The 26,266-nt window shown below is 42.2% G+C and overlaps 1 protein-coding gene across 2 annotated transcripts in view; it reads right to left on the reverse strand.

Moving 5' to 3' along the window:
* Positions 1-25,992, reverse strand: part of septin9 (septin-9) — an 80,596-nt gene extending 54,604 nt beyond the window's left edge. The window contains exon 1 of one of the 2 annotated variants that reach the window (XM_007888500.2): positions 25,792-25,992. In XM_007888500.2, coding sequence (XP_007886691.1) covers positions 25,792-25,813 — 22 coding nt within the window. In that variant the 5' untranslated portion in view covers positions 25,814-25,992. Of the gene's footprint in view, positions 1-13,531; positions 13,700-25,791 lie in introns of those variants that run through there. The other variant, XM_007888501.2, reaches the window with a different exon arrangement.
* Positions 25,993-26,266: the final 274 nt, after the last annotated feature.

Genomic DNA, 26,266 nt, shown 5'->3' on the forward strand with positions numbered 1-26,266 from the left:
CTTGGCAGCTTCTCTCGGTTGTTAAATTCTGAGAGAAACTGGAAAAGATAAAGATTGTGTCATTAAAAATATATTTGAAAACTCGCCACGACCCCAGGGAGATCCTGCCATTTATTCTTACACATCCCCAAGAGGATAGTTTTTTTTTAAAAAAAGGCAAGTGGCCCATTTTGTCAACCTTGAAAGGGTCAAGGGTTGCATAATTGAACCTAGATCCTCTGTCCCACTCAGCTCAACCAACTGACCTGTCCGGATGTTATTGTATCCCCCTTTGACTCTACGTTCCTCGTATCATGCAACATTTTCTGGGCAAGAGAGCAAACGTGCATCGCACACGTACTTTGTGACCAGTTTATACCAGAGAAGGCTGTCTTTGCTTGTCTGCCAATTTCCCTTCCCTCCTATAGAAAAGTGACCAGCCTCGACCTTCTGACAGTTGACAACTTGGCTGGAAACTCATCACGTGGAGCAAAAGCACGTTCTCTCATTGTCAAACTATAATGTGCTGATCCTCTGCACTAGCTTTGTCTCATACTCTGTGACTAATTATAATCCTTGCATTTCATATAGCATTTTACCACATAATAATAATAATATAATAATAATAATGCTTGTATTTGATACAGCGCTTTATCACATTATCGAAACATCTCAAAGGGTTTTACAAAATATACTGTAAATGGGATTGACTGTGTATTTTGTGGGTGAAACGCAGCAGACAGTTTGCGCACAACAATGTCCCACAAACAGCTATGGAGTGAGTGAACAATTTTACTTAGGAGACTGTTGGCCAGGACACCGGGAAAACTCCCTTTTCTTTTCGAATTGTGCCATCCACTTGAACGAGCAGACGGGAATTCGGTTTAACGTCTCATCCACAGGATTGGCACCTCCGGCAATGCAACACTCCATATCTGCTTAAACTATGTGATTCCAAGGCACTTAACAAGTTTAACATCTCATCCAAAGGACAGATCTCTGACAATGCAGTACATCCCCAGAACTGCACTGGTGACTCAAAACCTTGACTGATAATGTACAAACTACAATCAATGAAGCTGTTCAACTCCATCTCGCAGGTTCACGGCAATGATGGTGATCAGCTATAGGAAGGGGAGTAACCTAAAAGTAAATATACAATCTACACTGATCTCAGTAGCAACAATACAAAGGGGAGCCCAAGCCCGCACCTCCCTTCCTCCCTTAAAATACATCCTGTAGTCTTTAAGATCTGGATTTGATGCACAACTCGACTCATATTTCTGGCCGAATGCACTTTTGGCACGTTCAAATGGGGAGCGTTAGACAGAGAGAGACCACAAAGATATCCTTATTCTTCGGGGCCATATGTTCTGCATGACACACGTTTAAATTCTAATTTTCCGTCCGTTGAAAAATAATTCCTGCTGATCTGCTGCGTGGTGCACGTTTACACTAGCCAACGCAGCTGGGATTGCTGTGCCAAAGGTGTGGTTACTAACACCCAGTCCGGCAATTTCCTGCAGCGTGAAACTATTTTTGAACTTTTTTTTTCTTTTCTTTGCTAGAAACAAACACTCTGCTGTGGGAGTTGGAACGAGATGCGGACCCGAGCCCATCCAGAAAAGTATTTAGTTTTTTTTTCGTTAAAAAAAAATACATTTCCCCACCGCCCGTCCTTTCAACGAAAGCCAAAGCCAAATGAATGAATATATGGATCTGTCAGTAATTATATGGAGATTCATCACATGAAGCTTCTCGAAACTTGCTGTGACCGGTCATCTGTTATTTTTAAGGACAAGTCGGCTCAATTCAAAACCCCTTCAGATGAAACATCTGCTGCCTAAGCATAAAAAAAAGCCTTGTGCTTTGCCTGGGGCGGGGAGTGAGAAGCAGAGGTTGAGTCAGCCTTAAGCAGCTCTTGCTCTTCTGCTGGAGGTCGAAATCAGAGCCATTGCAGCAGGTTCCTCTTTCACCGTCTTAGCTGACGATTGTGTTCCTCGTACAACAACAACAACAACAACGACCACGTTACATTTGCATAGCGCCTTTCACATCGCAAGCCGCTGACACTCAGTGTTTCGGAGGAGGGGAAGGAAAGGGAGTTGTCGGGGTGGGTCAAAAAAGGGGAGTAAGGAAATGGTTCCAAAAAAAGGGGAACAGTAGTTTCAATTTACCGTTCAATTGGTGTTCAGAAAAACTTTAATTCTACCATTATTTCCGCCTCATTCAGTCTTCATTATCATTTTCTTTTGCTCGTCTCGATGTACAACAAGAGAAACAGGGATGAAGAAGACCCAATGGATCCCATCTTTTGTGGGCGCATTTTGCCCACAAAATACTCAGTCAATTCACTCCATAGTATATTCCGTGAAGCGCTTTGAGACATCTCGAAGACGTGATAAGGCTCTAAATCAAATGCAAAGATTATTATTATTATTGTTGTTGTCTTCTCAGAATACTTCACCTTCTTCCCATTGCGGAATCAACAGGATTAAACCGAGATCAAGTGGAACACGATGAAATCATAATGACGCCATTTTACAGAAATTGTCATTCAATTGCACATCATCAGAGCTAAATAATCACTGGGAGTAATTTGTTGCGGATCTGTCTAATACGTAGCAATCTGTTTTAACCATTTGTCTGCCTCATTGTAGCTTGTGCCCTTACGGTTTGGAATGAGGCAGCCCTCGTTACTTGGGTGGTTAGACAGGACGCTGTCGATGCTCCAGCTGCAAGGTGTGTCCAGTCAACAACATCTTGGACTGTCGGAAGCAAACAATCTAAAACAAATTGCAGCTCCACCGGCTACTATTATCTGTAACTGAATGTTATATCTCGGACACCTCTCTATACGGCACTTTGCTCGATTGATTGGTGATCACACATTGGTCGGCCTACACTTCCAATGTCCCTGATGGGACTTTGACAGGAGCCAGAGGCATAAACAAAACAATCAGCGCCACTGTCACTGTGACCTCAATGGACAAGGCTGTACTAACAGCACCAGTTGAGGCCTGACAAGAACACATGCCGCATTATTGCCTCCTACATAGGAACATAGGAACAGGAGGAGGCCATTCAGCCCTTCGAGCCTGTTCCGCCATTTAATTAGATCATGGCTGATCTGTACCTCAACTGATATTTTCAATTCCAATTTCCCACTTTCTCCCCTATCACTTATACCCTGACTTGCCAAAAATCTACCAACTTCACTCTGGAAGGTGTGGATGGATCCAGCATCCACGGCCTTTTGTGGGCGAGAATTCCAGATTTCTACGACCTATTGAGTGAATGAATGCTTCCTGATTTCACTCTTAAATGGCCTGGCACTAATTATAAGACTATGCCCCCCCCCCTTGTTTTGGTAAAACATAAGGAAGCCTCCTTGGGCTTCCTCAACACCCTCAGATATTGTTGCATGTGTTCAGTAATAATAGTTAATTTGTTGCATTCGATATAGAACCTATCACATCAAAATGTCTCTGTGGTAGAAACAAGAGATATTTTCTGCATAGGAGGGGGACATTTGGCCATTGGTGCCAGTCCTGTATAAATCACCCCCTTTTACATTAGTCCCCATTACCAGCCTCTTCACTCATATTCCTTCATTCTTTAATGATTGTCAAGTGTAGTGACTATATTTTATCAATAAACATACAGTCATCTTCTAGCATATCTTTGTGCAGCCCTCGTGACATCCGACTACGTTGGTTGCCATTGAGGTGCCGTTCTCCTCTAACAGCTCGACACCAGCCGCTCAGGCTGCTCCACCTATTTATCTCTTGATTAGCAAAACCTCCTGCTATAACCATGAAATGTGGAGTCCTGTAACTCGGTGGTTAGAGCACACGCCTGCAAGCGAGAGGACCTGGGTTCAATTCCCGATCAGGGCGAAACATTGGGCAAGTCTCCTCACTCCACCCGCCTCTGTTCACCAGCAGTAAGTAAGAACCCAGTTGTTAGTCGATTGGCGGATTGCTTTTACGGGAGTAATAATCCCTTCAAAAGACTAATAATAATGACAAAATGGTCACTTCAATCCACAAATGTTTGTGGGACACTGCTGTGTGCAATTGCCTGCTGTGTTCCTCCCACAAAATACACAGTCAGTTCACTTTACATATTCTGTGCAGCGCTTTGAGACGTCTCGAAGATGTGATAAGACTCTGTATCAAATGCAAGGATTATTGTTATTATAAAACTGATGCACTGAATTGCAGACCTCTGTTGTTGTCTGTGGGAGTTGAGTATGATTCATCGACCTTTGTTGTACACTTTCAGCGTCTTGGGACGTCTTTCTGACGCGAAAGGCATTATACAAATGTTGTTTGGCCACCGGTGCTCTATCCAGCCTTCTCCTCCCCAGCAAAGATGACCAGAGCCAAAACGGAGACCACCATGCTGAAGCAGCGAAGGAAGATGCAGATCGTCTTGTGTAAAAAAGAAGCTACTGAATTATTCTTTTTATTAATTGTTTTTTTGAGAATGTGCAATTCTAAATAAGCAAACAATCAGCCCCCAACCTTTGGGATTTTCGGTTCATCGAGCAAAGTTATTCAGTTGTTACAAAACCCACTGGATACTCACAAACTATGATCCTTTTGGCTTATGCATCGCATGATTCCCATTTTAAGAAGTTGGCAACCGCTACAGTCCCAGTGAAATGATTTCCATATGTTTAAGGAAGTGTTTTCGGGGCCTACAAAATCCTGTGGGCTTCACATTTCAAGCTATGTGCCGTCTTATGCTGCAAGTTCCGCTAGGAAACTTTTAAAAATAATCAAAGTGTCTTTGGTATCAACGCAAGAGAAACCACAGTGACTTACAAAGAACTAACTGCAAAAGAACAATAGTCACGTAGATTATTTATTTGGTGAAAGGCTTTTCTTTTACACCAACAAAAATCCTTACGCTGATATAACCCCTTTAACCATCACATCGGGAGGCCATCCCAAAGTGCCTCACAAGGATGTACTGTAAAGTGTAATGAATATGTATTTCATACGCAAACGTTTGTAATTTACTTAGACTTAATAATTCGGTAAATGATGTACCACACACATTCATACACCATGCAGATGAGTAAGAATTTAACAGAATAGAATAGAGTGCTACAGATCGCGCAATATTTGCAATAATCCATTCATACATTACACGAGCACTGGTACAGCTGTCAGCGTGGCTCTGTTGGTAGCCCTCTCGAGAAGTTGGTGGGTTCAAACCCCGCGTCGGAACTTTTGAGCTCACAAGCTGGACTGGCATCCCAACGCAGCACTGGTGGAGCGCTGCACTGTTTGAGGTGCTGTCCTTCAGAGGAGACTACAACAACAACATCTTGCATTTATACAGCGATCTTCACGCAGGTTAGGGTCCCAGAGTGCTTCTCAGAGGCAGAGTCTGACCCAGGGGCAGAGGGAGGGCATAGGTGACCGTAAGCACGATCGAAAAGGAAGGTCTTTAGGCGGGAGCTGAAGATGGAGAGGGTTAACCAGAGCCTATCTGCCTATTTAGGTGGGTGTTAAACATCACAGCTGCTTATGGGACACAGCTGCGCACAAATTGGTTGCAAAATAGTCACTGCGCATCATCATAAAAATCCTGCGAAGCGCTTTGAGACGTTTTGACTGCATGATGAGGTGCTCGATCAGATGCAAGGATTACCGCTTGTTATCTTAACAAGAAGTAGGGCCGCAATGTAAACAGCGTTAAATAATCCATCGGCAAGGTGCAATGGAAAGCATCCCTGGGACTCTACCTTTCAGTGAAATCAAAAGAGGGCGTTTTGCTGGTTTTATTCGTTGAGAAGTTAAACACTTATAAATCTCCTCGGATTTAATATTGCGCATTCTTCATCCAAAATGTTTTTTTCATCTGAGGGAACATTTCTGTGCTTTATCAGCAATGACAACCATCTCCTTTGGAGAATTTCCCAGCTGTAGGCACTGTAGGCTTTTCAGGGCTGGCAGAATTAACAGCTTATGTCAAAATGCCATCTAGTGGAGATTGAAATGATGCCGCCTTTCTCAGCTCGCAGATGTACCAGGCTTTATTTCAATGCAGCACATTAAATCCATCTCAGGCATTTGGACCATTGGATGCAGGATTTAGAAGACAATTAATACCGTATACACTAAAAGCACGGAGATGCCTAAGCGGTTACCTTATTAGATGAGTTACATCAGAGATGGCTGCAGAAATGGAATCTGGGTGGGTCAATATTGGAGCTCAAATATGTGGGGCCATAGTGTAGCAAGAAGGGATTCTTCTCGGATCCTGGCCAACAATGTTCCAGGTAAACAAAACTCAAAATCCCTCAGATGCTGAAAACTTAGTTTTGTATTATTAACACCTCTTTAACCCATCATCCCCTGTCCTCTACTCCATTCTCTCCTTTGTCTTCCTTGCCCTGTCTCCCCCCTCTCTGTTAGCCCTTAAAAGCCTCTCCCTTCCAACATGCCCCAGTTCTGACGAAGGGTTGTGGACCCGGAACATTCACCCACTTTCCTTTCTCCATAGATGTTGCCTGACCCGCTGAGTGTTCCCACCGACTTCTGTTATTGTTTCAATGTTCTAGGTAATATTGGTCACTCACTTCATTGCTGTGCGCAATTGGCTGCCGCGTTCGCCCACAAATATACAGTCAATTCACGTTACAGTGGCCACATCATGGCTTTGGGACATCCTCCCGATGTGAAAAGCGCTATATCCGCCTACATCCCGGTCGGGACCCTCCGTGAGACTGGCCTTGAAGGAGGAAAGGGAGGAGGCGGTGAAGGCAATGGGGGATGGAGTTCCAGAGCCTAAGGGCTGAGAGGCTGAAGGCCCGGCCACCGATGGTAGGGCGGTTGGGGCGGGGGATGTGGAGCAGACCGGAGCCAGAGGAACGGAGGGTACAGGCAGGTAAGTAGGGGGATAGTAGGTCGGAGAGGTAGGAGGGAGCAAGGCCATGAATGGCCTTGTAGGTGAGGATGAGGATCTTGAGTTCGATCCTCTGGGGGATGGGGAGCCAGTGGAGGCGAGAGAGGGCGAGGGTGGGAGTGATGTGGTCCCGAAGCCTAGTGCGGGACAGTACACGAGCGTGGAGGGAGGGCCGGGAAGGCCGACGAGGAGAGAGTTCCCATAGTCCAGGCTTGAGGTGATAAAGGCGTGGACCAGTGTTTCAGCCACATGAAGTGCTCCGAGACTTCCTTATGAAAGGCAGTATATCAAATGCAGGGGTTATTGTCATGTCAGCGATAATGTAAGCCTGTTGGTGGAACACAATAGTTTAACTAGCCAGTAGGTTACGTTAGTTTGGTGCTAGTTTAAGTAATGGAACAGTAGTGAGAGACAGCAGCACGGCTTGAAATACCCAGGTTTCTTGATCTAGATATTACTATACTACAGCAACAACGACAATTTGCATTTATATAGCGCTCCTCACGCAGGGTAGAGTCCCAGAGCATTACCCTGCACACCAAAGAACCAACGTGCACCCCATTTCCTCTGCGATCCCTCTACATCATGAACAAGACTACCCTGCCAGTCATACATGTGCGCTATACTATCCTTCCGAGTGACATAAAAGTAGAGTTTTAAGAGCTGAAGATACTCTTACATGGTATAAATAGCACACACAGACACACACAGACACACGCACACATCTGAGTGTTTGTGAAACCAAGTTATAAATAGAGTACAGTATTGCTATGTGATTACATATTGTTATATTATTATTATATAAACTCCAAAATGCGTTGTTACCATTCCTTTTCCTTACATTTAGTTTGGAATAATAGCTTCTGCAGCCCCGGGTTTCCTAAACCATTTTGAAACCAAAGGGTCTTTTTTACGCCTACATCAAGAGGGCTTAAGATTGACACCGGGGTCTTTGAAGAAAACTTGACAGATATTGGTGGATATTAGTCATTTGCTGGCTCGCAGAAACGTCTACATAGAGGGTCACTTTAGTCTTTGCAAAATGAATCAATGTTTAATAGCTGGAGCACTGCCGGTTAGGAATGCCATATTCCTGCCAACAGTATTGCATCATTTTAATGTCTACAACAGGATTTTAATGTTAAGTTAACTTTTCTGTGCTAAAAGAGGCAGACTGTAAAACTCCCTCTCGTGAAGCGTTCTGTGACCATTGCATTTTACAATTTACTACACAGCGAGGGGAGCAGTGGATGAATTCTGAATTACCGTCAGTGTAGGCGCGCCTGGCGGTGAGGTGAAATTGTGAGATCTTTTTACCGTTCAAAAACAACTGTTATAATAATAGTCCTTGCATTTGAGACATCTCGATGCGTTTTGCAGGCTATATTGTGAGGCGAATTGACTGCCTATTTCGTGGGCGAAACACGGCAGCCAATTGCGCGCAGCAGTATTCCCACAAACAGTCTTGGATCGAGTGACCAAATTATTATTATTTTTAAAATGTTTTTTTGTTTGTTTCAGCGATAATGAAAAAAAGGAACACGTTCTCAAAATACTACTTCCAGTTTACGCTGGGGCACAGTTTGGGTGGGAAGTGCAACGAAACTGACTGCACAAATCGCTTATTTTTCACTTTTAAGTGTGTGTCAATGCATTCCAGCACAACAGGGTAAACTGAAAGAGATGGGTGCCCAATGCTGGGGTAAAAAGAAAATTCTACATTGCAAAACCTGATGCGGGGGCATAGAGATAGATGATGTATTATTCCAAAAGGTTTCAAGCCTTTCCAAACTCGTCACACTACAATTGGAAAAATTAAATGAGGAGAATCTCACTGTATATCTATTTAATCCATCCATGGATGTAGACACCCAACCAAGTAACAATTCACATGAGTGAAATTAAAATCCTACTGTGCAAATTATCACCAGACAGCTGCCGGTCAAACAGAGCTCTGGAACTGATCATGAGAAAGTGACTTGTTTAATGATTCCACGATTTGCATTTCAAGTTAACATGCAAGAGCACAAGAGAAGTTTGGATGAAGAATGTCCATCGACCCACTTGGCCTCACCTTAACCTCAGCCAAACATCTTGGTATTACGGTATTGAGCGAGTTTTGTTAATATGAGCCCAGCATCTTGCTGACTTCTGCCACCTTCCCGGGAACCCGTTGCAACTGTTAATCGCTCTCTGTGTAAAGAATCTTCTTTGCGCAATCCTCAAACTACCCTTCGCAAACTGGAACCTGTGCACTCCTGTGCTGCTGCCTTGATACATCTGAAAGTATTTATTGTTCTTTATTCTCTTTAGAACTTTATATACTCCCATAAGAATACCTGAAGGGTGCTATATAAATGCAACTATATAAAATTTGTTCCTGTTGTTGTACAAGACATCGCTTTTGAAGCTGAATCTCCCCCCACCCACCCCCCAGCAGGTTAGTTGTAATGAAATGTACAGGATAACTGTTTGAATCGATCCGTGACCTAGAACAGTAAGGGAATTGTAATCTTTACTTTTCTATATTTATCATAACCTCCATTGGCAAACATGGTTGTGTCTGAATTGCTTTCGATATCCACTTCAAAAATGCACCACTGCCTCTCACACAATAACCCATTAGTCAAATTCATGTGAAATGAATATGTCACGAATGCTGGTTAGAGATCATTTAACAACTAGAAGCTAGGTACATAAAACCCAGGCACTGCACTTTACAGTGTATCCTGTGGAGCGCTTTGGGACATCCTCCTTACGTGAAAGCTGCCACACCAAAAGTATTGTTTTATTATAGAGGAGAGAAATCAAATTCTAGACATGTAAACAAAACCCAAAGTCAGTGACTACAGAAAAGTTCTGTTTTATTGTAAATTTGCTTGAACCTTTCAGTTGCTGAAAGGTTCAAGCAAAATCACTGGCCTCATACCCGTGACATGCTCTGAACTGCTTGGGAGCTCTAGTTTCTTCGCTAAGGAGAGACGCTACACAACACCCCATTCACACTTCACGTGCAATCAACACTTTTTTGGTTTCCTCACAGAAAGAGTGCGTCTCTCACCAAACATCATGGGGTTAATTCGTAATCCATCCAATTTTATAGAGCAAGTACAATCAAGGCCGTGGAACCACAGGCATGCTCTGGTTACCTGAGCGATGGCTAGAAAACAAATGGGGAGTTGTAGAGCATGTTACATTGCACTGCACCTCCTTCCTACAAACACCTCCGAGCACAGCGAGTCGGCGGGGGAGGTGGCGGTGGAGAGGCGACAATGTAAATGGTTAAGTTCCACCTCAGTGCTATTTTTGCTGGCACACGTACACACTCAACCACAAGCCCAGAACAACACAATGTACAGAGAACCTCGGATAATAAGATACAGCATCCGATCAGCCTGCTCTGGCTGAAAATTTATCCATCATTTCAGAAATGTCAGAGCTGGGCAAATCATTGTCAGGAGATTGCGGTATGTAGAGTACACACACCAGTGGAAAACTCACACAAAGCACTTAACACAAATAACATGCCCACTGTCAAAATAAATAGAGTGCCAAGGACAGAGAACACTAATAAAACCTAAGCCTTTCTTGCTAGGGTCAAAAAAAAAATCCTTTTTTTAAAAAAAATGGCACTCAGTGTAATTCCTAAACCTATATTCATTCAGGTCCCAGCAAAAGTCAGGAAACACTAGTACAACAAATACGAACAACACGCATTCCGAATTGTCTGTGAATTGTCTGCATCAAAGGCACAGTTATTAGAAGCATAAAATATAGCAAGTCAAAATGACATTGCAATCAGAGGCAGGGCATTCACTTTGTAAACATCCCTGGAATTTTTAACATCAGTCCTGGTTCTGGCAATGGGAGCTGTTTGGCAGTTCAAGCGCTCCGAGACGCCGTGAAGGGTACTATATAAATGCAAGTTGTTGTTGCTGTAGTAAGGGGGGGTAGATGATATTTTTCCCCGTTTTCCCGGCAACTCTGGGAAGCCCTGGTTAGCAGAGCTGTGACAGAGGGATCATAAAACATTGCATCAATAGAGGCCAACTTACTATAGTCTAACCTGTTGGTCTGTAGTCCTAACGTGATTCTTAACGTCTTGCCCACAAAACACAGTCACTAAACTTTACAGTATATCTTTTGGAGCACTTTGGGAGGTCCTCCTGACATGAAAGGCCCTACAAAAATGCTTTATTCTTTTTAGTATTTTATTATTTATTTAACTCTTCCCGAGTACATAAATCTCTGGGACAACTAAAATCAGGGGCTAACATTGTTAAAGTAAAGACTAAACTACGGTCCTTACCTTTGATAATCGGGGTCTTCGAATCAATTTATGTGTTTTTAGCATCAATGATCAGATCACCATTGTAACATCTAAAGATACGACAAGGACCTTGTACAACAGACTTCAGATGTCATGGTGTTTATGGCGAAAAACATCAAATACGGGTGTGGCAATAATAACATTGCAAGTTCCACTGAATTCACAAAACCTGTCTGGTTAGGTTTCTGCAATGGGGTCCAATATCTGGTGAGTTCTAATAGGATTCTTTAATATGGAATTGGAGTGGGGGGGCACTCCTTCCAGTAACCAGAAGTGCATCACATTGCCTTTCTGGGACCCCCCACCCCTTTCCACTGTGTTGAAGCATAATTATAATAAATAATAATCATCCTTGCATTTGATACAGCGCCTTATCATGTCATCGAGATGTCTCAAAGCCCTTCACTGTAAAGTGTAGTGACTGTGTGGATTTTGGTGGTGAACACTGCAGCCAGTTTGTGCTCAGCAATCTCCCACAAACATCTGGGGAATGAATGAGCAATTTTATTTGAGGGATTGTTGGCCAGGACACCAGGAAAAAACTTCAATGAGTCAGCATGACATGATTCAGATTCCTTACACCACATAATTATTGCATCCTTATTGACCGATAATTTGCACATAGTTAGCTGAATGAAGATATTATATTCCATACACATTATAGCAATGTTTTATTAAATAGGATAATGATATATACATAACATAATATATATATATATAATCACATACAAATGTCAGGCTGAAACATGATCTATTAATTTCCAGTTAATTAATTCTTTCTATCAAATGTCCATATGATTTATTTTTCTCCAAATCATTTCTATAAGTGGGGCAAGCCTTGAAAATAGGAAGAAATTACCATGACATAGGAATGGTGGTATCAAGTGGTATCTAAAGAGAAATGTTGATTACTCAATCTCAGAGATCACCAATGGAACTGATATAAATCATGATATGCAAATGTCCAGCAATATTGTCTGTAATACAATCTCGAGCTTTTAACTAATGTATTAACTTAATTCCTCAGTTTAATCAAAACTTTTTGAATTTATTATGACCTTTTATACTTCCAGAGAAATATTAAGCTCTATTGAATGCCTTTACTTTGAAGAAAGAATTAGTTTCATCCCAAGCGATTATTAATTTACTGAGTAAAATATTTCACAAATTAATCATTTTCAAATCAAATGCGGTAATAATTATAGTAATAGCACCATCGCAGTTTCGATTAATCCCTATTATAAAACAACTGATGCTTTAATTAGGTTCACAGCATCAAAGAAATAATTGATCTAATTTGCGGTATTTCTTAAAAGCATTGCTTATTAAGGTATGAGCCACGCAAATGAGGACTCCTTCTGGTACCCAAAATGTTTTACGCTGGATTTCTGTTCCGATGCAACCCACATCTTGAGCGGGTTGCCTCAAGCCAACAGGAACTTTAATGGGATTCCCTAATAAAGAATGAAACAATAGGTTTTTTCTTAACGAGGTATCCTGTTGAAAAAAAACTCAGAATTGAGACCCTGACACATTGAATAAATAAATTGTTTGCCACCGTTAGAACCCGCAAAAGACGTTACACTTCAGTCAGAGCCTCCTTGCCAAGCGAAGACATTTCTCGTTCATTGATAAAAGTCAGAAGACGTTATGTTATTTCAAAACGAGAGCAATCGATTGAAGATGGCATAATGGAAGCCAACGATAAGTGCATTTTTCCAACTTGTTTAAGTTGGATTTTCACAGAGTGACTGTGTTCATTCAGCTTGCTCATTTGGAACATCATTTCAATTGCAAATGAAAGTGAAATAAACTGTATCGTTAACTTTTGTACACCTAGCATAAATCACAGAACACAAGCAAAAGAACATATTCCAGCTCCATTATTTCTTACAGGAACATTATTCAAGTCTACAAACTGCAGGACTGGATGTTTGGCAGTAAGTCCAGGACTCACTTTGTTCGGTATGTATGGTTTAGGGTTTAAGACATTGCAATCTCGCTTTTTTTTAAAAAAAAACTTGAGCAAATAACTTTTTTTATTGATGCAACTACAAAAAAATCTGCGTAAAGATCGGCTTTTACTAAACTGATAAAACATTTATGAAAAGCTTCATTATACCTGCAGGCTGCATGCAATTTTTTTGTAGACTCTTTCTGTCATAGCTCCAGTTGGAAAGCCAAAATGAAAGACAGACACTGTCTGCTTGGCAAAGGAATTTTGGCCAGCAATGCCTGACAGCAAGCAGCGACGAGTACCTTAAAATCATTCTAAACCGAACGTTTTTTATCACCTACCTGAAATTCGTAGCCTGTCCATGAGCACAACAGCATTTACAGTAGTGTCCAAACTAATATGGTTTGTTGTCTCAAGATGTGGCTTTCCACAAGTCTCTGTCCTGTATAACTTCTTCAATCTGTGCAATCATAATGCACCAAATTACCCCATTACCATGTGCTGATCAGATGTTTTGTACCACACACTGAACCAGCATTGTCAGCTTATGACTGATACTGTTCACGTGACTATATTCATAAGCTTAAAATAACCTACCAGAAGAAGAAGACTATTTCCTAAATTTGCATCTGGATGGTGGCAAATGCTACTGATTTTTTTTAAAAAAAAGTTAAATGCTGAAAATTCCAAATTCAATTACATTGATAGACCAGAGCTGCAAACCACATTAGCTCAGCATGAATCCTAACACTGTTTACCTTGGAGGAAAGTTTTGTTTATACGCTACCATCAAGCAGTCTCACGGCGGAATAAGAGTGTTTTATGCAGAATAAAAGCCAGTGGGAATACGTTTAGAATCCTCCAACAGGCTGGAAGAGAACTCATGACAACTTGGGAGCACAAGAGTGTGCAAACCCAAAGCAATTTATAAATGCAGCGGAAGCTGTGTTAAGATTGCCCCACTGAATCCTTACTGTTTCAACCCTTTTCCTCGGAGCCTCAGCAGATGAGAGTGCAACAAAGGCACATTTATTGGAAGAGTCCTTACGTAGGTGGTGTGACAGAATGGAAGGATTTAGAAGCAGTAGAGCAAAGTACTGTGCTCTCCATGTTGTTAGCGTTATCACATGACAGGAAGAGAGAATTTACTGGAGGACAATCAAATTGCCTTATTACATTGCGCAGTGAATGGTTGCCATCGGGTTCACCGGCTGTTCCATACTGAAGGGGATCAGATGATGTCAAGAACCTCAGATCAAGCTGTTCACATGGTCATCTTGACCCATCTCAGACTATTATCCCACCTGCATGGGTCCAAATCCCTGACTGTCCAGTGCCTTGGGACGTCCTCCTGACATGAAAGGTGCTTTACACATGTAATTTATTGTTGCGGTTGATTGCACAGACGGTGCCAACGCGACTGATCGTTAAGAGTAAATACTGTAGCTTTTGCTCTCACGTGACCATCCTCCAACAAGTCAACCATGGCACCTACTACTAGGTATCTTCAGAGCAGTTGAACTCCTTATCATACTCCCCATCGCACATATATCGCACAGGTAACCCATCCATTTCACTCCTCAACAGTAAATTTCTCTTACCTCATTTCTGCCTCCTCTTTATTCCCCATACCCTTCTCACCCCTCAGTTTGATCTCTGATTTCCCATCCTCTCCATACCATCCTGTAAAACTCTCTACCTTTGCAGAACATGGTTCTCTAATTCTGCACTGAAACTGCACTGAAAACCTGGTCACCAACATCCATTTAATCACTCTCACCAAGGCTACTTCCCCAGTTACATGTTCTATCATGTCCTCCTCCAAATTGTTGTTGTGGTGATGGGACATTCAATATCAGATCTCCTCCAGCACTTTCTCTACCTTTCAGCAACTCATCCTCCAACACCTTTCTTTATTACATACTGGCAGCTTCCCTCCCCAAAACATCTGGTGCTTTTCGCTTTCCTCTCTTGACTCAAGCATTGCACAGAGCAACTCTGCTTCCTTGACCACTTCAAGGTCCAATTTAAATCTTCTTCAGATTCTCTCAGGTTCTCTTTTCCGCCCTCAATCTCGCTCTCCGCCGAAACTCTCCCAATAACATCTACAGTCGCCACCACAACCTGTTTGTAACATGAGGCTTCACCACCTCCAAGGTCATAATCACCAGCTGAGACATTATGAATCACCATCATCCTCTACCCCTGGCAAAAACTCCCCTCTAGCTCCCTCACTAGCACCTCTCTTGATTCCTCACAGCTTCTCGTCGTCATGTGCATGTCATTAAACCAGACATCGGTGCCTGAATGAATCTGTTCAACTTCAATGTTCAGACCTCACATGCATTCACTGAAAAATAATACAATTTAGATTTATTATAGTGCCTTTCACACGACGAGCACGTCTCAATGCTCTTGACACTGCTGGCTGGGGACACGGGTAGCGGGTGGGGAAAGATTACCGAAAGCACAGTCAGAGGAGGCACATCTTGAGACTGGCCTTGAATGAGGGGAGGGAGCAACTCGGAGGGTCTCCGGGATGGAATTAATAATAATAATAATCCTTGCATTTGATTATAGCACCTTTTCACATCGTCGAGACGTCTCAAAGTGCTTCACAGGATGTAGTGAAAAGTGGAGTGACTGTATTTTTGGTGGGCGAAACGTGGCAGCCAGTTCCAGAGAGCAGCTGAATCGAACAATCTTTTTGGAGATAGACACTTAAAATATATTTAGAGTTCAATTCAATCATCATAACAATAATAATAATCCTTGCATTTAGTGCTGCGCAAGTGACTGAAGAACACAAGGTGTGAAATTCTACCTAGTGTTCGCCGTGTCTGAAACATTTGAAGATTTTGCAGATTTGGGGGAAATTCTTAAGCACAGTCGTAATTTGGAAGTCGATCTTCCGTCGTTTTAAAACCACAACTTCCATTAGATTAAGCATTTTCTACAATTTTGCACAATCTTAAGATTCAAAGCAAAACGGTTTTATTGGCTAAAACTAGGTGGAATTTCAGACCTGTAATCTGAACCATAAGAATACATCACCCTCTCGACACACTTTTACTGATCATTTTATAAGTAGCTCAAGACCCTCCCCTTCGACCGCACCCTCGGTCACTTCCTACCCCTCCTCTCCCTGCCCTCCACCCCTCCCGATCTCCCAATCCCCTGCTCGGGTCCACACCCCTGGCTGTCCAGCGTCATGGGACATCCTCCCGGGGTGAAAGGCGCTGTACAAATGTAATTTGTTGTTGTATAAAACGTTCTACTTTTTTTCCCAGCAAACTTTCATGTGTTTTAACTGTTGCAATAACCGTTTAGATCTCCCATTAGACTCCATTCAGCTCTCCTATTTTTTTGCTGTGTGGCTTTTTGCATCATCTGACAGGAAAGGGTTTTCAGAACAAGCCTTTTGGCATTTGGCCATTCTTGTAATGATATCAGCTGACAGGAACAGAACAAACCTTTCTCTGTTACACAGATCTCAAACAGCCACATGTATTGAAGCATTAAATGTCAACTCAACTTAAAGACGGAACTCGTTTTTACTTAAGGGGACGCTGTCCTGTCCTTACAAAAACAATGTTTGGGAAACGTTTGCAAACACAACACAACCTCATTTGTCACAAAAAATGCCACTGGTTCTTCTCCGCCAACACTAAAAGGTTTTGCCAGATCTTTATTCCAGAGGACAATTCCCCCTTTAAATCTTTAGATTCTGGTTTTCCTTCCATAAACTGAAGACTATTCAAAACTCTGCAGCTCGTGTCCTCTCCCATACCAATCTGAGGCTGCCCATCACCCCCACGCTCGCCCGGCTTCACTGGCTCCCCACCCTTTGTAACTAGATCCCGGAATCCCTTCGCCTTGCCCCCTCCCTTGCCTCCTTCAAGGCCCGTCTCAAGATCTTCCTGTTTGACCATCCCTCCGATCATCTTGCCACCCTCACCTCCCCTTACCCTCCACCCCTCTGGTTCCCAACCCCTAGCTCGGGTGCAAACCTTTCACTGTCCAGCGCCTTGGGACGTCCTCCCAACATGAAAGAAACCATATAAATGCAATTTGTTGTTGTGTCTGATTCTTTTTCTTTTATTCGCTACGTCTGCACACTCACTTCTTGCTGTAAACGGTGCCATTTGCAAGGTTTTAGGCGACCTGTTCACAAGGTAGATTTGGATTGAGAAGGCCCTTCAGCTGTTTGATCTCATCTGATGTCGTCCAGAATTTGCACCCTGCTGTCCTCCCACCACTACTGTCCTCCCACCACTACTGTCCTCAACCACTACTGTCCTCAACCACTACTGTCCTCCCACCACTATTGTCCTCCCACCACTGCATCAAACTCATTGCACAGACGGCAAACCAGAAGCCACAATATTGACCGGAAATTTGCTTTTAGGACGATTACTTTTGGTGAGTGGGCCCTGAAAAATGTCAAACAAAGATTTTTTTTCAACTAATGATTCCTATAGGAACCTGCAGGCTGCCAGCCATTGACACTGGTCTATTGAGCCAAGCCCTCCGAGACGCTACCCTGGTGCTATATAAATGTAAGTTGTTGTTGTTGTTGATGATCTCCTGCCAGCTGCTGGAGCAGATTGAGCAGAGCTGGATCGGATCGACCTCCGGTCAAACCGATCGAGACACAGCCACGTGTTGCAGGATTCAGCTTTGCGATTTTGCAGCTAATAGTGAACGGCACACGTCGACTCTGTGAATTCTGGACAGGCCAGAAAGCCATGTGTGGTTTATGGCAGGTGCAGCCTGGCATAAAGAGGCTTCAGTTCCCAGACCTAAAATTACAAAATGGACAGCAGTTACTGGGAGGGAGCGAGTCTTTTAAGAAGAATGAAGAAGCGAAGCATATGGAAACATTTGAGCGCCTTCCAAGAAGCTCAGAGATTGAGACTACAATGCACACAGGGTAACTCCTTCAGATATGAGTCACCGCAGCTGTTCTCTGAAGGAGTTGAGCAGATAAGAGAACTAATTCCATTCACAGTTGTACTTCACAGTGGCCTGAGGAGTAGGAGCAAAGCAAAGCACACGTGTCTCCTGCACTAGAATGTAGGTAGAAGATCCAATGGAATTAAATACCCCTCATTTCGTTAATCTTGAAATTAGAAGGCGGGTTTGTACAATGAATAAAAACACCAAACTTTTGCCACGGTTCCTGATATCGACGGGAAGTCTGAACAGACCTACCACATCCTGCGAAACGCTTTGCCCCGTTTTGATGACGTGCTAAGTCGCTGTATCAAATGCAAAGATTAATATTATTATCTCATGGGGCATCGATATATACTCCACCATGTTTGGAAAGAATACTTAAAGCCTCTGCTCTCCAGCTTCCTGTGCTTCCGAAACCTCAAAGGTTTTCCCGAGCCGTCTAAATGTTGGGCCCTTGCTTGCCGAAGGACTCGTTGGCGGAGCATGGGACTATTTCTTGGTTGGTGTAGTCTGAAACGTGCACTGCTTGTGGAATAAATCTGCACTGCTGACTCCCCACAGAACACAAACTATTTTAGAGCATTTCTCCAGCAACGTACAGTTAACGGAAATTCACAAACCCTTTTGTAGTTTAGGAAATGACTAGTTTCACACATTCTTAAGGGCATAGCAATTGTTTGTTTTTCCCCCAACAGCAATAACGATCTCATAGCAACATGATCACAGATCATCACAGGAATTGGTTTGGATAAAGAAGGCCCTTTGGCCCATTCCGATCTCATGCTTCCATTACAGCTTCAAGCTGTGTGTTTTTAAAAAAAAATAAGTTCAGTGACCTGGTCTCAACCACTCTGTCCTGCAAACTGTTCCGATAGTTAAATACTCCCTGGGTAAAGAAATACATCCTGGTATGTCCTGAAATCGCCCTTTACAACTCTAAACCAGTGTCCTCTTGTTCTACCATCCGAGTGCATCTGGAAGTATCGTTCGCAGTTTTCTTTTTCAATCCCATTTAAAAAGTTACAGAGATTTTTGGGGGTGGGAGAGGGAAACCCTGTGTATTTTCTCAGGAATCCCAAGTATGTGGCACACTGTGGCGAATGGCTTGGATTATACAGATATTTAATTGGACTGGTAAGATCTGAAGATCTTCTCAATCTTCCACAATTCCCTAAGCAACTAAAAAAAGATCCATTTTGGATCTTTGCAACAATATTTTGAAAGTTGTTTTTTTTCTGGATCTTTGGTGATCCACGGCCTCCGAAACGTTGTCCTGCACGAAAGGAGCAAAGTGCATGCAAGTAGTTGTTCGTGTTGTGTCGCATTTTTCTTTATTTGTTCTGGTCGTTGAATTTGCTCGATTCTTCAAAATCAATGTGAAAACTTGCAGCCGATCGAGGCAAATGCTGCAGGACAATCCAAGCTGTAACCAGATCCTTTCTGTTTCGGAGAAGTGGTGCAAGCGAGGCCAGTTATCTATCTCACAAGTCTTTAGTTAGACAAGACTCGCTCTTAAGCTATTGTTCCACACCTCCTAGTGGTCGGACCAAGAAGGCCAGAGCAGGACCAATCTTTGCTATTAATGTATATCACGCGGTATATCGCTGTGATAATGAGCCTAACCCGAATGATACCTCACCCTCCTCTTAAGCTAAAGTAAAGGGAGAGTTAAGGCAATCAGTACAACTCCATGTTTCTGTGATGATAAATAATCCTCGCATTTGATATAGAGCTTTATCACGTCATCGAGATGACTCGAAGTGCTTCACAGGACATACTGTAAAGTAAATTGACAATATTTTTGCGGGCGAAATGCAAATCCAATGCAGTTTGCTCAAGTCCAGTGTGGGGTCTGTTTTTTAAATACACCGCGCACAGTAACATTCGTTTTTCAATAATAATCGTTGCATACGGTACAGCGCTATTCACGTCAGGAGGATGTCCGAAAGCGCTTCACAGGAGACATTTTAAGTGCTTTGTGGGTGAACGTTTCTGAGCAGAAAGGTTGAAAGCAAGTTAACTTTTCTCTCTAACTTTGGTCACGGGTGTAACTCAATTCTCTATCTTTCACTAGATAAAGGGTCGGGTTTTATTCCACTGAAAATGGTATGACTGTATCCATCGGGCATCTGTTGAACATCATGGAAACGTTCCTATAGTATAGTTGTCCCAGATGAAAGTGGAAGATAGAGGAGCAACACTCAATTACTTTTTTTTAAGTAAAATACATCCAAAATGAGATGAGCCAGTAACAATGGCTCCGAAGGACACTGGGCTGACGCTCAACAACAAAGAGCCTGGAGGTTAAATTGTTGCCTCAGTTTGTATTCAAACTCACAGGTCCTCGTGGATTAATTATTATTGCTCCCTATCAGTCCCCTGCATGAAGGTCTCTGTGGCATCCAAGCATCTATCTGAGAAGACAGGTAAATAGAATAGATGGGTCTCAGCCAACTATTGCACATCTCCAATCGTCTGGCTTCTATTGCCAGCGGCTACAACCCAGATGGCTGTGTCTGCCTTCGATACATCAGCCAGTGATCTGAAAGGAGATTTAAAAAAAACTATCCAATTTTATTGGCGTAAAGAAGATGGTTTACTGCAAATTTTAATGAGCCTGCAATTTTAACTTGTTTGCTTTTTCCATTTTCCCTCTAAGTTGAAAAAGGTTGACCGCTTTATTTTGCTTTGTTTTGCAAAGGTAAGTACATTGTATCTGAGCATTGATTCAGGACGTGAGGAAGTAGGAAGGGTATGTTTGAGAAAAGAGTTTCAAAAGCCCATTATTTTCAGCTCGTCCAAAACCCAGAATGATTTTGGTTAAGAAAATCATGCTTCCAATATCCAAACGGATATTGATGTCTTGGACTGTAATCTGAATATCAAGTCCCGCTGCCAAAATCTGCAAACTGACAATCTGTCCAGTGACTTTGCTGCCTTAGATTTTTGTACATCTGGACTACAGTTTAGCCTTTAATTCAGTGATCCCCATCTTGTATTTGCTTTAACTATCAGTCCATATTTGGTGAAAAGGCAAAAAAAAACACAACAATAAATTGGCGAGGTCAAAGGGGATTGAATAGTAAATTGGTCTGACGGGATTGGCAGGCCAGTTGGAAAAAATGACATGATTCAAACCTCTTACTGAAGTCTCTGCGGATTAAAAAAAACATTTAATTCGCCACTGAACACAGACCATAGAGTTGAAAAGGAATGCACATGTACATCTTCTGCCCAACATTCATTTTTAAAACCATTTTAAATTAACAACACAAGAGGGGAAAGTCATACGCAACATTTGAGAAAAAAAATACTTTGCTCAGCCTAGTGTCTGACACATGTTTGGATACTCTTAAGCACCATCACCAGGCTTAAGAGTATCCATACTAAGCTGAGGTTTCCATGCATCCCACCTACACGTGGAAATCCCAGAGAGGGATTGTTGGAATGGAATGCGCCCTCTCTCCATGGAGGGACCCATCCTGCTTACCCAATTCCGGAAAGTATTAGGTGCAGGTTTGGCAAGAGCCAAGGCTCGGGAGACCCCGGAGTGTGCGTTGGGGAAACTGCTGGAGTCTAATCATCTAAAACCGCATGGCTTGTCATCGATATTGCTGACCGGCAAGCCTTCCCGCTGCTTGTCCAGCTAGGACAACCCTGCTCGTTAGGGCTTTGGCTTGCAGGGTTAACAGGAGTTGAGTGGGATAATTCCCTGTGACTGGTCTGCCCTTCCAGGTCCTGCTGATGAGCCAAGCTGGCTGTGCTGTCATCAGCAATGCCCTGGAATACTGCGGACCCACCTGGCTCAGGAACCATAAATAGCACAAGAGAGCCATTCTGCCCATCGAGTCAAGGCAAGTGCCAGCGGATGTCATCATTTGAGAAGAATGAAGTTTATCCTACTGTCTTGGCCAACAATCCTCCAGATAAATTATTAATTCACCTCCTGGCTGTTGTAATAAGTAGCTGGGAGCACACTGGCTGCCACATTCCCCTCCAAAAACCGTCAACAATAAAACTGTGAATAACTTTGAGACATTCCAATGTGATAAGGAATAATATCAAAAGCAAATATTATATATATGTATTATAAACACTTCCCCCCCCTCCCCCCTGGCCCCACCCCCGGTGCTGTAGAAATAAAATAATTTAGACTACACATGACGCACTTGAAATTGCCCTTGCGATTTGTTTTATGTCAGTTTGGCTCAGCTGATACAATATCTGACTCGGGGCACAGTGGTTTGTGACTTAAAGACTTGAAAGTCATAATCTAGGCTGACATTCTCCTGGGGAGGGGAGGAAGAGAAAGAGAGAGTTGGGGGAGAAGTGAGAGTGTTATATCTGCCTCAGAGCATTATAGAATGCAAATGATTTTTTGTATAATGTAGCCCAATTTTTTGCAAGGTTTATTTCCAATAGCAAGTGCCAATCCTTGTATAACGAGTAGATAGCTGGGATTAAACATCAGCTGGTAGCCTTCACACCTCTTGACCCAAGTCTGAAAAGCAAACATTTCGGTCTTCTGTACACACTTTTTACTTAGTTATTAATCTAATAATAATCCTATAGCATATTGGTTAGAGCACTTGCCTTGCAAGCGCGAGGACCCGGGTTCAATTCCCAGGCAAGGCGAAATCTTAGGCATGTTTCCTTACTCCACACGCCTCTGTTTACTTGCCAGTAAATAGGAACCTGATTGTTAGTCGATTGGCAGATCGCTCTCCAGGGATAATAATCCCTCCAAAAAAATGATAATTTGGTCACTCAATCCGCAATTGTCTGTGGGACACTGCTGTGCGCAATTGGCTGTCGATTTCACTCACAAAATATTTCAATTCACTTTACATTATATTCTGTGAAGTGCTTTGAGACATCTCAACCACACGATAAGGTACTATATCAAATGCCTCCAACCCTAACCTTTTAGACACTTCAGTAAATCCCAAGCAGTTTAACAGCCAAGTACCAGTTTACGTACTGGGCAGTAAAACAGACTAATGAGGAAATGGAAGTGATGTATCTAAGGTCACTTGAGACCATTTTCGATTTAAGTTTAAGATTGTGTAGAATTGTAGAGGACCTGTTGTCAGCCACCAAAATAAAACCAAAATGTGGTTTTATTTCGGTGGCTGATTTTTCACAGTTCGGATAAAACCCTGGCTTCCAAATTAAGGCTAAAATTGAAGAATGTTCCACAATTCTGCACCATCTTAAGTTTTAAGACAAAATGGATTTACAGGACGAGCCTGGGCACTCTGGGACATCCTCCTGACATGAAAGGCACCAATACCAAATGCAAGGATTGTTACTATTACTGTTTTTTTTATCATTCCAAGCCTTTATTGGTACCTTCGCTGATGGAATAGTCACTTTCTGAGTTCTTAAATCAAGACCTGCAACTTGGGCGAGATCCTGGAGTCCTGCCCTTTGCTAAACTATTGAAATTTGGAATAAACAGCGGAACCTTTCCCTAACGTGAGTCGGTGTTTCGAAGAGAGGACGTCCTCCTGACGTGAAAGGCGCTTTATAAATGGAATCTTGTTGTTGTTGTTGTTGACGGCGGTGGCGGGGGGAAAAGAGAGCATTGTAGTTAATCTTTACTTCAATATGATTTGATTTGATGTCTTCAATTTGTGAGGCAGCTGGACTGAGTGAAAAAGAACTGCATTGAGCATCAGCTTATAAGGTATTCAAATGTGGCCCACATATTGCAAAGAACAGAGAGCATCTCTTCAATGTCGCCTCTTGCGGAAGGCATGACTTCATAGACGCTGAATGTATATGTTGGTCGACGGCAAGACTCTGCCAACATTACCCTGAACCTCTGGCACAGACAACACAAAGATAAATCACTCGGAATCAGAGTTAATATATGTGAAGTAAAATGGGACAAGAAAATTGTACGGTAAAATGCCTCCTGGAGCAAAGGTAATTGTTTTATTAGTTCACTTCTACAGCGCTGGAATGTCACAGTGTAAGGAGAGAAGGTAAGTGAGAGTTTGTTCCAGTTGGAAACTGTAAAGCAGTGAATGGGTTTCTGAAGACGACAGACGGAATATTAATGGTGTCTGGCCGCAGACTGTTATAGCAGAGAAAAAACACTACCACATGCTTGACATTTCACATACACAATCTAATATGTTGAATAATTCTCGGAGAAGTGCATTACTGGTCCCTCCAACACTGGGCTTCTATTAATCGCAACAGTGCATACACGACTAACACAAGCACACACGTCTGTTTAGCACTTGTATTAAACTACATTATCACATTTCCCTCGCAGCCTAAGACACTACAGCAACTTGCATTTATATGATGGGGTAACAAAAGCCAATTGCTGTCTCACAGGGTACAAGAAAGCAAAGCCTTTCAAAGCAGTGGGGTCTAATTTGCAGTATTTCTTACCAGAAATATGGCATTCTAACATTTCTGAAACAGCAAATATGCTGAAGAATGCATTTGCCCACACACTCAATGTCTTACAAACTCGATGATTACATATGTCCCACTAATTAAGAAATCTTTTAAGAAATGGCACAAATTAGACCTTAGTACAAATCCTGTAAGGGACTTTTGGAGAATCAGAAGCATGTAGTTGGGGCCTCCGTGCTGTGCTGTAAGATGTGATAAGGTGGTCTATCAAATGCAAAAATTATTATTTAGGCATTTTTGCAAAATTATATCTTTGTATTAGATTCACAGTTTTAATAAATGATTCAACCTCCCACAAGATGCGTCTATTTTAAAAGCTGTTTTCATATATGGATTCAGAAATGGCAGCTTAATAGTGACAAGATAACATTAATAATATTGCATTTTCCAATTAAAATGAATAAAACAAAATCGAGACAAAAATATTTTTAAAGTCATAGATCAGAAAGAAATTGGAATACTTCAGTGTAAAAGCTCATTTAATTTTTTTGAAAAAACACCAAATGAAGAGTAAATGTTTTGTGTTACACATTCTTAAAGAAATCTGTCTGGAATAGATTAATTTTTGTTTAAAAAAATCTATTGCTACAACACACAGCTTTAGGCCTCCACAAACCACAGGGGACAGAGAACCCAGAAAGAACTGCCAAGAAATGTGCAACTGATGAGACTTATTATCTACTAAAGTACATAAGTGCCACGTTGTTTCCTTTAACAAATTAAAAAAAAAGTTACTGTCAACAGAAGAATAGATTTGGGCGTAAAACAAGATCCTACAATACAGTATCTGACTGGTTAGTCAGTTCAAAGCAGCTCCATGTTCAGATTGGGATGGGTTTCAGAAACGTTTACCGACTTTAAATGCAAAGGTCAAACAGAACACTGATATGGATGTTTAGCCATTACCTTTCTGCAGTTAAAGTTTAACAGACTCTCCCACCTGGAAGATGAGGTCCACTCAGCTGTAGCATTTATGGACTACAAGAAAGTTTGCTGTCTCAGGTGTTTTTCGTTTAAACTAACCACGTACAGTACAAGAACATTCCTGCTCTCGCTTTGTTGCCAGACAACTTAATAAAACAATACATCACTGGTTTGAATTACAATTCACCTACCGAGCACACAATACAGAGAAACAGAGAGAGAAAGGGAGAGAGAGAGAGAGAGAGAGAAGAGCGTCACTGGTTAAAAGCTCGCAGGCACTCACCTGAACAAGGTGCCTTCTTCATGGTTGTCTCTTAAGCTGCAGAAATTACGCTTCTCGTGAGCAGGTTATGCTACTTCTCCTATGTTCAGCGAGGAGAAGCAGAGTGACACAGCACAGTGATCTTAAGGTGCATCAAATAAAGCCTTTCATTGAACTGCAAGCGACTCGTGCTCCTGAAAGCAGAGTCCAAATGCTGTCTGCAGAACAACTATGAATTAGTACACACCTTTCCTAATCAGATGAAGTTAGGGCATTGTTGGTTTTACCCAACTCAGCAACGGCAGCCAAGGGAAACCAAACAGCTATCACTCAAACTTGGATAATTAAAATTCTTCATCCTATTTTATTCCAGCATTACTTGTGATGTTCGACCTTTGGGTTTGGTACTGTTTTTCTGTGCTTTTTAAAAGTAAACGGTCAACGTTTATTGAGACCAAGTGCAAAAATCTTCCACCCTGCCCTTGAATGGTACAGC

This window comes from Callorhinchus milii, unplaced genomic scaffold (assembly GCF_018977255.1).
Source record: "Callorhinchus milii isolate IMCB2004 unplaced genomic scaffold, IMCB_Cmil_1.0 Scaffold20, whole genome shotgun sequence".
NCBI classification, from domain to species: domain Eukaryota; kingdom Metazoa; phylum Chordata; class Chondrichthyes; order Chimaeriformes; family Callorhinchidae; genus Callorhinchus; species Callorhinchus milii.